The 13,353-nt window shown below is 46.4% G+C and overlaps 1 protein-coding gene across 1 annotated transcript in view; it reads left to right on the top strand.

The window, feature by feature from the left end:
- Positions 1–13,353, top strand: part of LOC308369864 (neurobeachin-like) — a gene marked incomplete at both ends in the record, with an annotated part of 289,067 nt that overhangs the window by 124,699 nt on the left and 151,015 nt on the right. Inside the window, 6 exon segments of the mRNA XM_080844411.1 lie at positions 115–295; positions 2,552–2,676; positions 4,286–4,315; positions 4,317–4,394; positions 4,879–5,047; positions 8,417–8,897. Coding sequence (XP_080700537.1) covers positions 115–295; positions 2,552–2,676; positions 4,286–4,315; positions 4,317–4,394; positions 4,879–5,047; positions 8,417–8,897 — 1,064 coding nt within the window.

Raw genomic sequence — 13,353 nt, 5'->3', positions numbered from 1 at the left:
TCTTTCTCTCCACTCCACCCCCCCTCCCCTCTCTCTCTGCTGTGGTCTGTCACGTGTATCTGTGTGTGTGTGGGTGTGTGTTTGTGTCATCATCAGTCTCCCACTGTGCCCCAGACGGAGCTGGAGATCATGGAGACCACACAGGGCATGTCCGCCGAGACGGCCAACACCTTTCTGAGCCGCCTCATGGCCATGGTGGACGTGCTGGTGTTCGCCAGCTCTCTCAACTTCAGCGAGATCGAGGCCGAGAAGAACATGTCCTCGGGAGGCCTCATGCGCCAGTGTCTCAGGCTGGGTGAGTGTGTGTGTGTGTGTGTGTGTGTGTGTGTGTGTGTGTGTGTGTGTGTGTGTGTGTGTGTGTGTGTGTGTGTGTGTGTGCGTGAGCCTGTGCCTGTGCCTGTGCCTGTGCCTGTGCCTGTGCCTGTGCCTGTGCCTGTGCCTGTGCCTGTGCCTGTGCCTGTGCCTGTGCCTGTGCCTGTGCCTGTGCCTGTGCCTGTGCGTGTGTGTGTGTGTGTGGGGGTGCTCACAGGCCAGGTGAGTTTGAGTGATGACCAGGTGTGGTGGGTGAGCGTGAACGTTTTTGAATGAAACTGAATATGTGTGGGAAGAGTATTCATGTTTATGTGATCCTGAACTAATGTTGTTTTTGTATTGGTATTGTATAATTATAACTGAACTTATAACACAGAATTCAGAAAGAATCTGAATACTGATGACAATGACTAAGGAAGTGTAAACATAACAAAACAAAACAAACAAAAAACCCTGGCAAATAATATTGAAAGTATTGACTTAATAAATTGAAATAACACTTTGAAAGCTTGAGCTACGTTGTAGTGTATGCTTGAGTGAATTCAGTCTTATTTGTTTTGTTAATCCTGGCAGGGCAATAATGAAATATCCAAAATCTTTTCAAATTTGAATTGCTTTGGCAAAGCTTTATTTTCAACGCTGTGAAGCTTGCTCTCAAAAGCCTTTTCTGCAAGGTTGATTCTTCATCAAACAATAGAAAGCAAGAATCTAATCTAAAACTGAATGTCACAAGATCAAATAATACATAGAGCGTTGCTTGTGGCAGGATAATTGCCACCGGGTATTTAACATAATAGGATTCATGTAATCCTGTCAATAAAAGTCCATATAGAGGTCAGTAACATGTTTGTGTGAAGTTTCACCAAAAGATCAATACTTGCAACATATCAGCTTACAAGACCGAATAAACCTGTCTGCCACTAGTCGATAACCATCACACTCAGTTAAAAAAAAAAGCTCTTCACAGCACTATATCAAACTCTTTAAAGTTCATTTTCTACGTGCTTCAGAGCCTTGATACTTTACCTTACCCACATTCTGTCAATCTTAGACACGGCTTGTCAATCACAGCCCTGTGGCCTTTTGATTTGTCAGCATGCATGATTGACAGTTGTGTAGGCCTTGCTCCGTCCCTCCCCTCCCTCCCTTCGGTATGTCTGTTGACATCCACTAAATAGCTGAGCTTTTTAAGCGTCCCTGGCGTGTCAGATGATGTGGCCATTTGCAAAGGTGTCAGGTAGTCAGTCTCTGCTGGAGTCCCGCTTTGTGTCTGGCACAGTCGTGAGTCATAAAGGGCGGTCTGATGTACGTGACTGCTCTGTGTGTGTGTGTGTGTGTGTGTCTGTGGTTGTGTGTGTGGGTGTGCATAAAGAGGTCCGGATACTGCAGAGTGTCTTAGAATGTGTGTGTGTGTGTGTGTGTGTGTGTGTGTGTGTGTGTGTGTGTGTGTGTGTGTGTGTGTGTGTGTATGTGTCTGTGTGGTTGTGAAGATGAGTGTGCGTGCATGCTTCTGTTTTTTTGCGAGTATATGTGGGGAAAGGTGAGGATGCTGCAAAGGGTAAAGAGATTTGAGAGTGTGTGTGCGTGTGTGCATGTGTATGTTCATATGTGTACGTGTGTGTGTGTGTGTTCATATGTGTGTGTGTGTGTGTGTGTGCGTGTGCGTGTGCGTGTGCGTGTGCGTGTGCGTGTGCGTGTGCGTGTGCGTGTGTGTGTGTGTGTGCATATCGGTTGGCCTGGAAGAGGACAGTGGCAGCAGTGGGCACAGATGAGAGGTCACTGAAAGCCCCATGTGCCCTTGGGCCGCTCTGAGGGCATGGAGCTCAGCCAGGGCTGGACACAGCGGACGTGACCCAGCTGTCTGCCAGCAGGGGGCCGCCGCACATCAAAACAAACCCCTCCTAACCTGACCGGGGGCCCACATCCCCAACTACACCCATTGTTTGTGGTGTCTTACCCTGGCTTTCTGCCTTCTGGCACGTCCATGTCTGCCTCCCCGTACTCCTTTTTGTCTGTTTTTTTTTTCTCTTCCTCTATTCCTCTGATCCTCCTCCTCTCTTCCCCTTGTACCCTGTTTCTCTGTCTCTCTATTCCTCTTTGCCTTTCTGTGTCCTTTGTTCGCCCCACCAATATTTAGCCTTCTATGTGTGTCTTCTGTATCCGTCTGTATCTAACACACACAATCTCTCTCTCTCTCTCTCTCTCTCTCTCTCCCTCTCTCTCTCTGTCTCACTCTCAGTGTGTTGTGTGGCGGTGAGGAACTGTTTGGAATGCAGACAGAGACAGAGGGAGAGGGGCAGCAAGGCTTTCATACCACACAACAAGTCTCAAGAGAGCCTGCAGAGTGTAGCCTGTGCCAACAAGGTGCCTGCAACACACACACACACACACACAAAACACACAACCACACACACACACACACACACACACACACACTGAGATGCATGCTTGCTTCAACACACAGGCACACAGTTAACCATACATAACCATACACAAAGGCATATAATGTTGGCTCACTCATACATTCACATAGCTGACACTCACTTCATACAACCTGGGACAAAAGAGAATATGCAAAACTGCACTATGTACTTGAACTGAGAACTGAGAACTGAGAACGATGTGTGGTATGTTTGTATATATAAAACATAGAAGGAATGCCGACAGTACAAGTACAAGCACATAGTGCAGTTTTGTATGTTCTCTTAGCAGTTAAATTAGTCCCTTGTACACACACACACACACACACACCCAAACACACACACACACACACACACACCACGCACACACACACTTCTAGCAGTCAACCCTGACCCTGGATGTTAATTGATATTGAGAGTATCACACACTACAGTTCATGCTTTTTAAAACTCTCTCAAATTGGATACATCAGTTTATCCCACAGAACTGATTTACAGTGCCCTGTAGAAATATTGGCACCCTTCCTAAAACATATTATAAAAAATTAACAGTTATTTAATAAGTTTCTTTTTAAAGGCGAGAGCTTTTTAAAATTGTAACTATCTAAGAGGCATGCAAAAAACTCGCAAACATCACCAACAGCTTAGAACACACAACTGCATTGTTCATATCCTGGATGACTAGTTGGAACGACATGTGTGGTAATCTGTCCTTTACATGGCCATGTACCATCAGAATTAATCTGAAGATGATACCAAAACAAACTGCCTATATAGTTAAAACATATCTAAAAGAGTAGCAAATTGTTGCAAAGTGTTGCTTTGATCTTAATATTATATTGAAAATATAACACATTTCTTACCTTTAGTTGAGGTAACTAATCTGTAATAAAGAAATCATTAATGAAAAGTACAATACATTTTTAAGAAAGATTTGAAATCAGTCACAATTACTGACATCCCAAGAGATTTGAATGAAGTGAATTAACATCAAGTATGATCCCACGCATATTTAACCAATTTTAAGTTGGCCTAAGTATTAGGTGCATGTCAAGCAGTGATCAATGGTTTCCTGTTTCATTGGAGTGCTTGGAGTGCTTCAATCCTAAACCTGATGGTTGAGAAGAGTGCACAAGAGAACACACAGGACTCTGGTCCTGGAGATTTGGAGAGATTGAGAAATGTTTGGAAATCCCTTTTCTGTGTCCTCGACATGACAAGAGAAGACTTGTTGCACAACATTATTATTATCATTTATTTTCATCAGCCTCTTCCCCTCATATTAAACAGTGGAGGGGGGGCAGTCATTCCTGGGGGGGCACTGTAATTGTGTACTATAGTGAACTGAGAGTTTTTTCTTTCGTCTTTTTAGGATTCTGTGTCTTCCCCCCCTCCCCCCCTTTTTACCACAGCCTCTCCGTCATTGTGTCACTTTAAATCTGAGGTGTAAACTGAGAGGTGTCTAGAAATGTCTGCTCTGAATAGCATGGTGCCCTGAACGAGCAGCAGGCTTTGAAAGATGTCTGTACGGTGGTGCTGTCTCTCTGCTTTAGACTGCCGTAGAGAATATCCCCAGTAACCTTTTCTCCCATTAAGGATCCGGAGCGCCTCCTGCAGGACGTGGACATCAACCGCCTGCGTGCCGTCGTCTTCCGTGATGTGGTGAGTGGGTAGACATCATCATCTATGATCTATATACACGTAGACATCCCTGTACGTGTATATAGATGTGTGTGTGTGTGGGGGGGGGGGGTTGTGTGTGTGTGTGTGTGTGTGTGTGTGTGTGTGTGTGTGTGTGTGTGTGTGTGTGTGTGTGTGTGTGTGTGTGATCTATGCTTTATAGGGTGAGGCGAGCTGGAGAGGCTTAGCAATATCAGAATTCTAACCCTTAACATTAGTCATTCAATCAAATGCTAATGTCTATCTGCACATGTAGTGTGGTCCCAGAGGCACTCACACAGATATAGCTGATTAGGTTTTAGGTGTTTGTGGGAAATATATTTGGTTTGGAAGGGGTGTGTGTGTGTATATACAAGCTGGTTTGTGTGCATGAGGTGTTCATACTGAGGTGTATTTTGGGGCATGTTGTGAGTTGTGTGCTAACTGCTTGGCTCTCTCTCTCTCATCCCTCTTTGCTCTTGTGCAGGATGACAGTAAGCAGGCCCAGTTCCTGGCCCTGGCTGTGGTCTACTTCATCTCTGTCCTCATGGTCTCCAAGTACCGGGACATCCTGGAGCCTCAGAGGGAGACTGCCAGGGCTATGAGCCAATCAGGGAGGAGCATACGACAGGAGATCAACTCTCCCACCAGTACAGGTGCGGCCTCTGCTCTGTGTCTGTTTCTCGGCAGCGTGTTAGCCCACTTACATGCTATATTAGCATGTCTGCGGAGCGTTAGCTTAATCCCTCCGCACATATGGTAGCCTCATGTTAGCGGTTAACATCCTCAGGCTAACTCAGGCTTCTCTAGAATCTCGGTTGTGTTTTTCAGGTTCTTCTGTTTACATGTTAAAGTAGACTCAATTTGAAAAGTACACAATCCTGCTAAGGTACTGAACTATACTTCTCAGACAGCAATCCTGCACTTAACAGTTTACCCAGTTATTTTAGCCTGTTTCATTTCTTCCCAACTGCCATTTCTCTTCCACTTTAACTCTTAGTTTATGCTTATATCCGTTGTTGTTAGCAGAGTGTAACGCACTGTCCAAACTTAAGTGTTGTTTTCACCACTGTCTACAACACTGTTTCCAGTCTGTGTCAACCATGTTACTTTTTGGACTCAGTGGTACGCTCCACCTCCTATTGCTAAGTTAGCTCCTGCCATGCTAGGGTGTTTGGAGGCCTGGCAAAGCTGCTACACTTGCCCTTGTGTCACACTGAAGGACTGCACTTAGCCAGGGGGATCTGCTATGTGTTCATTATTTAATCATAGACGCCGCTAATTGTGCTGCGCAGGATTAAATAGGAAAGCTAGGGGGTGAGCAGAGTCCAGGAAGTAGGCCATGGAATAATTTATTTTAATGACGAACAGCAATATTGTAGCATGGAGGCTTTAATCATTCACTGTGTGAAGAATCAAAAAACGAGAGTAAAGATGATTACCTGGGGAGAAACTCAACTTTAAAATCGCAGGGAGGAGATTTGACGTTTCGGGGGGAGATTGCAGAAAAAAAAAGATGTAAAGGGGTATAGTACCGGAAATCAAAGAAAAGACTATCATGGAGAGTGACGGAGGGAGGGGAGCGAGATGGAGGTGGAGACATTGAGAGAGGGAGTGAGAGAGAGTTTGGGTGGAGAGAGGAAAGAGAGTGCAGTTGGTTGCTATGCTATTTCCAGCCTCGTGTGTCAGCACCCATTAGGAAGGCAATCCACCAGGGTACAATGGGATCATACAGAGAACAGAGAAGAAAGGATGGAGAGAAAGACAGAAAGAGAAAAAGACAAAGGTGATACACAGCCCTCATAAACTTCAGGGGGAGAACAGGGTGGAGTCAGGTAGTTGGGTTTTTTATTTCTGTACGTTTTAAGTGTTGCCCAGACATCATGTGACCAACGACTATCCGTCTGCACCTCCAGCCGGAACCCGGACGTCTTGTGGAGCTAAATCGGGCCGCACTGACCTCGTTAAGGCCACATGATGAATATTAATGTGACCGGGACCACAGCATCTGGGAAACAAGTGGGTCAGGCAGGGAGGCAGAGAGATAGAGGGAGAGAGAGAGGGAGGGAGGGAGAGAGGGAGAGAGAGAGGGAGGGAGAGAGGGATTGAGGCAGAGAGAGAGGGAGAGAGGGAGGGAGGGAGAGATGGAGAGAGAGGGCTTTACAGCTGGAGCACAATGGGTAATAGGCTGAGGATGACTAATCAATCGCCTACACCCCCCTCTGTCTCCAGTCCCTGACTACAGAGAGGGCCCCAGCTGTGTTGCTGTTGGGTCGATTGCCTGTATTGTTTATACCTCATGTATTTTAGGTGCTATATGCAGAATGACTACCACCCCCACCCACCCTTCCGCCACCACCACCATCATTTCCCTATTGAGATTGGACCCCATACCATGGTGTGGCTCTTTGTACGATTTTTGCAGCACCTGCATACAAGATATGTTTATATTTGGATGCAGTTTGTATTTCCATATACTGGTGCTATATTCATGATGCAAATCAATCCCTCCACCCCCTTCCCCTAGTGTTAAACCATCTTGTGAAGCCCGAGCTTTCAAATGGACCCCGACAGTGCCACCCAGCTGTGTCAACGCGAGTTGTTCTGTCTGTGTGTCCAGTACTTGGAATATTCACAGACGCATTTCATTTTGATGCCATTTGTTGGCCTTGGTATGCAAAGGCTACATAAATCTGCTATCCATCCACCGACCACCATGTTCTTAGACTGACAAAGCTTGGCAAATGATCGTACATTACACAGAGTACATATTTCACGGTGCTGGACATACCGTTTTTTGTGCAGGGGGCACATTCAGGGGTATTCCAGAAAGGAAGTTAAGGATAGTAACTTTTAAACCAATTGTAGTCAGACACGCTGTTCATAAAGGTAATATCTAAAAAAGAAATAACACCTCTTCTTTGTACTCTTGTACACGTCCTTATCTCAAAATAAATCGTCTTACCTTTCACAGTATTATGTTTCCCAAATGTCTGGATGTGCAGTCATTGCGTGTGACTGAAAAATAAGCAAACAAACAAGCATAAAGACAAACAAACAAACAGACCAAGCGATGAATGCATTAGTGGGGTATAAACCGCTGGGACTAATCCATCCCCCTTCAGACTTTGTATAGTAGTGTGTCACACTCAAAAGAGTACATAATGAGAATATAGAATTCCATGCCTCCATATTGGCTGTGAAGACCCATCGATGCGTAATCCCATATCTCGATCTCGTCTTTGACACGGAGTATCATAGTGTAGAGAATACGAAAGTTTATTGTGTGGGAAAATGATTAGTAGAGAACCTTTTAACATGTTTTAAGAAGAACCCCTTTTTTGCTTAGTGTGCAGTGAACTCCTGTGTTTCCCATCACATTTCTGTAATGCTTCAAGCCCACAACCCCCCCCCCCCCCCCCCCCCCTCTCAGGCCTGCCAGGAATATGAAGTGTGCGCACCTCGGCGGCGGCGGCAGCGGCTCTCCCCTCTCTGAAGTGAGCTTCAGTGAGCTGGACTGCGGCAGGCGCCCCATGTTTTTAGTAGCATTAGCGGGGAGGCGGCGTGTATCGCGGGGCTTAATCTGGCTGATAAATCAACATGTCGCCATGGGACAACCCAGGCTGCTTTTAATCTCCAAAGTGCTGAGTTTTTTTCTTTTTTTTTTTTGGTCGAATTGAGTTGAAATGAAGACAGCTCAGTTTGCTGGAGTGATTTATATTGTTTGTTTATGTGTATATATTTACTGATTTGAAATATTGATGTGTTTGGGACATGCCAGAGGCTAGATTCATTTAGTTTTATAAGGGAGTTATTAAAAATAAGTTGCTGTTTGTTTGTGCCTGTGGAGTGAGTATTTGCATGTGTGTGTGTGTGTGGGTGTGTATTTGCACAATTGCGTGTGTGGAATGAAGGTGTGACCTGTTTAGGATGCATAGCCTCTGATATGCTGTTGTACCTGTGTGTGTGTGTGTGTGTGTGTGTGTGTGTGTGTGTGTGTGTGTGTGTATGTATGTGTGTTACAGACAACCCTGTGGCCTTCCAAGACTCTGGCAGTGTACTGAAGGAGACGCCCACCCCCATGGAGGAGCTCCACCTGGAGGCCTCCCTCCCGCACACCGACTCCGGCATCGGGGAGGAGCAGGTCTCCGGCGTCCTGAACGGGGCTGAGATGGACGGGCTGTCCTTGGGCCCCGGCCGCATCCCGACTCCCCCGGGCGCCATGAGCGAGCTCCTGTGCACATTCTCCTCTGAGGTCAAGAGGTCACAGGAGAGCCTGCTGTCGGAGCCCTCTAGCGGGGTGGAGGGGCTCAAGACGGCCTCGTCCATCTCCAGCATCAGCCAGACCAACAAGGGCATCAACGTCAGGGAGATCCTCAAGAGCCTGGTGGCTTCACCCATGGAGGGAGCGGAGGCTGGCCCTGAGACTGTGCCCTACCCGGACCCCAGGGAGGTTAACAGGGAGGCCCACGCCATGCTGCCCATGCAGTTCCACTCTTTCGACAGGTATGGGGGTCTCAGGAAACATGGCTGTCTTTTTTATAAACCAACCAACCCAGCGAAAGTGTACTTTGTGTCAGTAAAAGTCTTCATCATTTGGTGTCTGTCTTTTGTGATCTTTTTGTGTATGTCATTCTATCCATTACCATTTCAAAGAGTTACAGAAACAACCTTATATGGTACCTTTCTGTTTAGTCGGTTTGAAACTCTCCAAACACCACACTCCCCATACCATGCAGTTCAACCAGCTCTTTATATTGCTACCTTTATACCTTCACTGTACACATTTATAGTGTGGTGCATTAGTATTTGTATGTGTACGCTATGAACTAATATGCACTGATGGCTGAAAACTCACACCATTAAACAGCCTCAATTTGATTTCACCCATTCGTGATTTACCCATTTTCATAAAGCGTATGTGCGTCTGATGAAAGTCTTCATCCCTCATGTCCTGGCTGTTGTGGTTTCATCAGCATGTGCCGTGGCTCTTGTGAACGCTCCCCTCTGGTACGGGCTCCGAGAGGTGAACTCCTGTGACCCCGCGTGTTCTGCTACACCCTCCAGGCCCCTCGTCTGCCACGTGGGTTATCGGCGAATGCTTTTCAGGCCCCCGTCAGCATATCCATAACTCACGCGGGACTCGTCCCCTATCCCCCGTCGCCAAGAATCCCGATGTTTGGAAGGCCTTGCGTGTCGGATGGCGGGGGCTTGTTGTGCTTTTATTTACGTTCTGTTAGCAGATCGGATCTCGTTGTCATCCATCTCGGAGGTTCAGAGCGGTCCAGGAGAGCCATCCCAGTCCTCCTAAGATTCCCCCATGATCTGTGTGCTGTGTGTGTGTGTGTGTGAGGATGCTCTGAATGAGCACTGTGTCAGTGCATAAGAGCGGTTCGAAAAGACAAGAAAAGAAAGGACTCTCTCCCTCAAGTCTACAATAAACTTGTTCGGATTGTGAAATTTGTTCCAATCATTGTCTCTTCAACAAAACGGCCTTTGTGAGAGCTGCAGTGTTGACTGAACTTCAAGTTTTAAAGGTCTATTTATACCCCAAGGAAATGCTGTGTATAAAATCCCCTACTTCTCAGTCCACAGTCTCCCGCCGTTCTGTTTCTGCTTGTGGTTGTCCTTGGACAACAGGATGGAACAGAATGCTGGCTCACTATGCTCACACACACTAGAAGTATGTGTGTGAGAGGTGCGTGTGAGTGTTTGCGTGTGTGTGTCTGTTTGTGTATTTGTGTCTGTGTGTTAGGTTGTGCATCTGTGTGTATTGTCCTGGCTTCTCCCAGATGTTCTGATATGAGGTGACTATATAGGGTCTTACTGTGTCTAAAGGAGTGTGCGTTTGTGTGTGTGATTTCTGTTTATATATGTGACAGAGGATCTCCTCCTGCTTAGTACTGGGAGGTGATGGTGTTTGTGTGTGTGTGTGTGTGTGTGTGTGTGTGTGTGTGTGTGTGTGATTGTGTGTGTGTTAGTGTTTGTGTGTGTGTGTGTGTCTGTTTGTGTGTGTGTGTGTGTTTTGGGTTGAGGTCTCCTGGGCGTTGATGACAGATTAAACAGACGCGGCCCCCGAAATCACACTGTGCCCCCCTACACACACACAGCTCTCCCCCTCACACACACACACATACACACACACAGACACACACACACACACCTCCCCCTCACACACACACACACCTCTACCCCCCTCCCCTCACCTGTCACCCTCAGCCCTCAGTGGCCTAATGGGAGGTGGCAGGCCCAAAATGAGTTGCCCTGGCCCGCTGTATTATTTTTGAAATGCTTTCACACAAAGCGTCCGGGGCCCTTGCCCACGGCTCCATCCCCGGCCCTTTCATGTCATCTGCGGGGCCCGTGCAAATTGCCGTGTCTAATTGTTTGCCACCTGACAGCGAAATGAGCTGCCAGCCTCAGATGGGGCCCTTCGATTGTCTGTCACGCGTGCGATAGATTGGAGGTGACAACATCAAAAAAGAAAACGCAAAAAAGGGAGGGAGGGAGGGAAAAAAAAAGAGATCTCTTCAAACATTGAGGTGAATATGGCGACTCCCCAGACTGTTTCTCCCTCTTTCTAATTCTCCCCCCTCCCTTTCGATCTGCCTCCCTCTGGAACTTTCCGAGAGGAGAATTTTCAATTACAGTGCAATGCCAAGGGCCCCTTATGTACAGATGGGGCTTGTTTTTGTATGAAAAACTCATATTAGAGTCTCTCTTTCCCTCGTGTTTACAGCTGCTGAACACCCCTCCACTGTGGGTTCCCCCCCCACCCTAAAACTGGGAACACATATATCAGCATTGCAACTTTGTTCCTTGACTAATTGAATTAACGTCCCATAATTCTGTTTTGAGTTTATATCCCCTAATACCGTGTAATTGAATCTACTGCCACGGAATGGCTCTCAGTGAAAACACTGTGGTTGCTTTCTCACAGATAGAGAGAGAGAGAAACACAGAGAGAGAGAAACAGAGAGAGAGAGAGAGAGTGAGAGAGAGAGAAACAGAGAGATAGAGAGAGAGCTCATTTCCCCAAAGCACACTCACAGTTATTAATATTCATTTCCTGATTAATCCTTGCTTTATTCAAGGCAACTCAATTAAGAAAATCCTATTAATAAAATATGCGCTGGATAATCTATACATCATTCATGAACGCCCGCACAGATGATTTATTCATGAAGAGGGCTCATATTTTATTCTTCTGTCTGTACATCATTTCGCTGTTATCAGTTCTTCCTGTCAGATGCCCACCAGAATGGAAGTGAAGAGGCAGGAGAGATGATTTAAGAGACTTTCTAAGTCATCGTCCCCTCTCTTCTCTCTCTTCTCTCTCTTCTCTCTCTTCTCTCTCTTCCCCTCATCTAACATGAGGCTATCAGTGTGGAAAATGTCAGATGCAGGAGGCGGAGGACTTGATAAATTAATAATATTTCCCTCATGACTTCAAAAATAAAATGACATCTCAAAAGTGTTTGTGTGTGTGTGTGTGTGTGTGTGTGTGTATAGGTGTATTTGTGTGTATTTGTTTATCTGTGTATTTGTGTGTCTGTGTGGCTGGCTGTCTTTGAGTGAGATGTGATTGCAACCTCTCAGGAGATTTCTGGAGAAGTAGAGTATGTGTACGTTTGGCTTTGAGCATGACTTACTTGAAATATTCATACCACTGGACTGATGAAATGCATTAAAGACTCTCCTTAAAGATTGTTCTGTGCATACACACTCATGGGATCTTCCACTTATTTTACCTCTCCAGATAACTTAACTTAATTCACTTTTTTTATTTAGTGTTTTATGTGGAAGCTTGACTGTTCTCTCCCTTGTACGTCGTTCTGGATAAAAGCGTCTGCTAAATGACTAAATGTAAATTTAAATATGTTTTACTACCCAAACTGTATTCCCTGAGCGCAAAATTGTTGGACGCAGTAGAAGGCTAGGTTGTTGCTGTTATTGCTGTTTTCCTGGAAGATGAATGGCAGTGGTGTTGGAACAGCAGGGTAATGTTTATGTGTTGATCTCCAGCAAGCGTCTGGCTCCTTATCCTCTGATGCGGGGGCAGAAAGGCCTGGGCTCCTTCACCTTAGACAGACCCTGGTGTCTCGCAGCCCCGGAAAGCCCTGTAGTTCGAGATAGGTGTGATAAAGTAACCCCCAACCCGCCTCTAGACCCACACACACACACACACACACACACACACACACACACACACACACATACCCACTCACACACACACACACACACACACATACCCACTCACACACACACACACCCACTCACCCACTATTACATACACACACACACACACACACACACTCACCCACTATTACATACACACACACACACACACACACACATGTCTTTCAGGCCTTCATACTCATGATTCTTTGAAAGCCCCCTCTCAGAAAGAGTTCAAATAAAAAAAGGCCTGTTTAATTAATGTGGCAACCGGAGATTCATGCCCAGTTCAGAAGTTGAGTCCTCCCTCGTGATCCCCCACACACACACACCCCACCTCCCACAGTGCCTCCATCTCCCCCCATCCAGACCCATCTTTAGCTCTCAACCTCACTGTCCTCCATTATGCCAATTCCCCTTGCCACCATGTGATGCTCTACTGTAACTATTAATAACTACAGACAAGCTCGGCCAGTGTGTATTTTTACTTTTTTTTAGTGGGCTTCTTCCCCCTTAATGAGTTAATGTGAATGTGTGTGTGTGTGAGAGTATGTGTGTGTGTCCATATTTAGAACTGTCGCTTCGGATTAGCGGGGACTCTAGCGCTCCGGCCCGGGACCAGTCAGCGTGTCCGCATGTGTCCCGGCAAGCCTGGCGAAGCCCGTCAGGTCGCATGAGCGTTCCCGGACTCGGGGGGCTTTGATGGCGCACACGCCACGTCAATTCCAATCCGCTCACGTGTGGAAAGAGAAAGGGAGAGAGGAAGAGAGACTGAAGGGGAAAG

Source organism: Sprattus sprattus (genome assembly GCF_963457725.1).
Source record: "Sprattus sprattus genome assembly, chromosome: 9".
Taxonomy (NCBI): domain Eukaryota; kingdom Metazoa; phylum Chordata; class Actinopteri; order Clupeiformes; family Clupeidae; genus Sprattus; species Sprattus sprattus.
The sequence above is the reverse complement of the archived record's forward strand: the minus strand, read 5'-3'. Positions and strand labels throughout refer to the sequence as shown.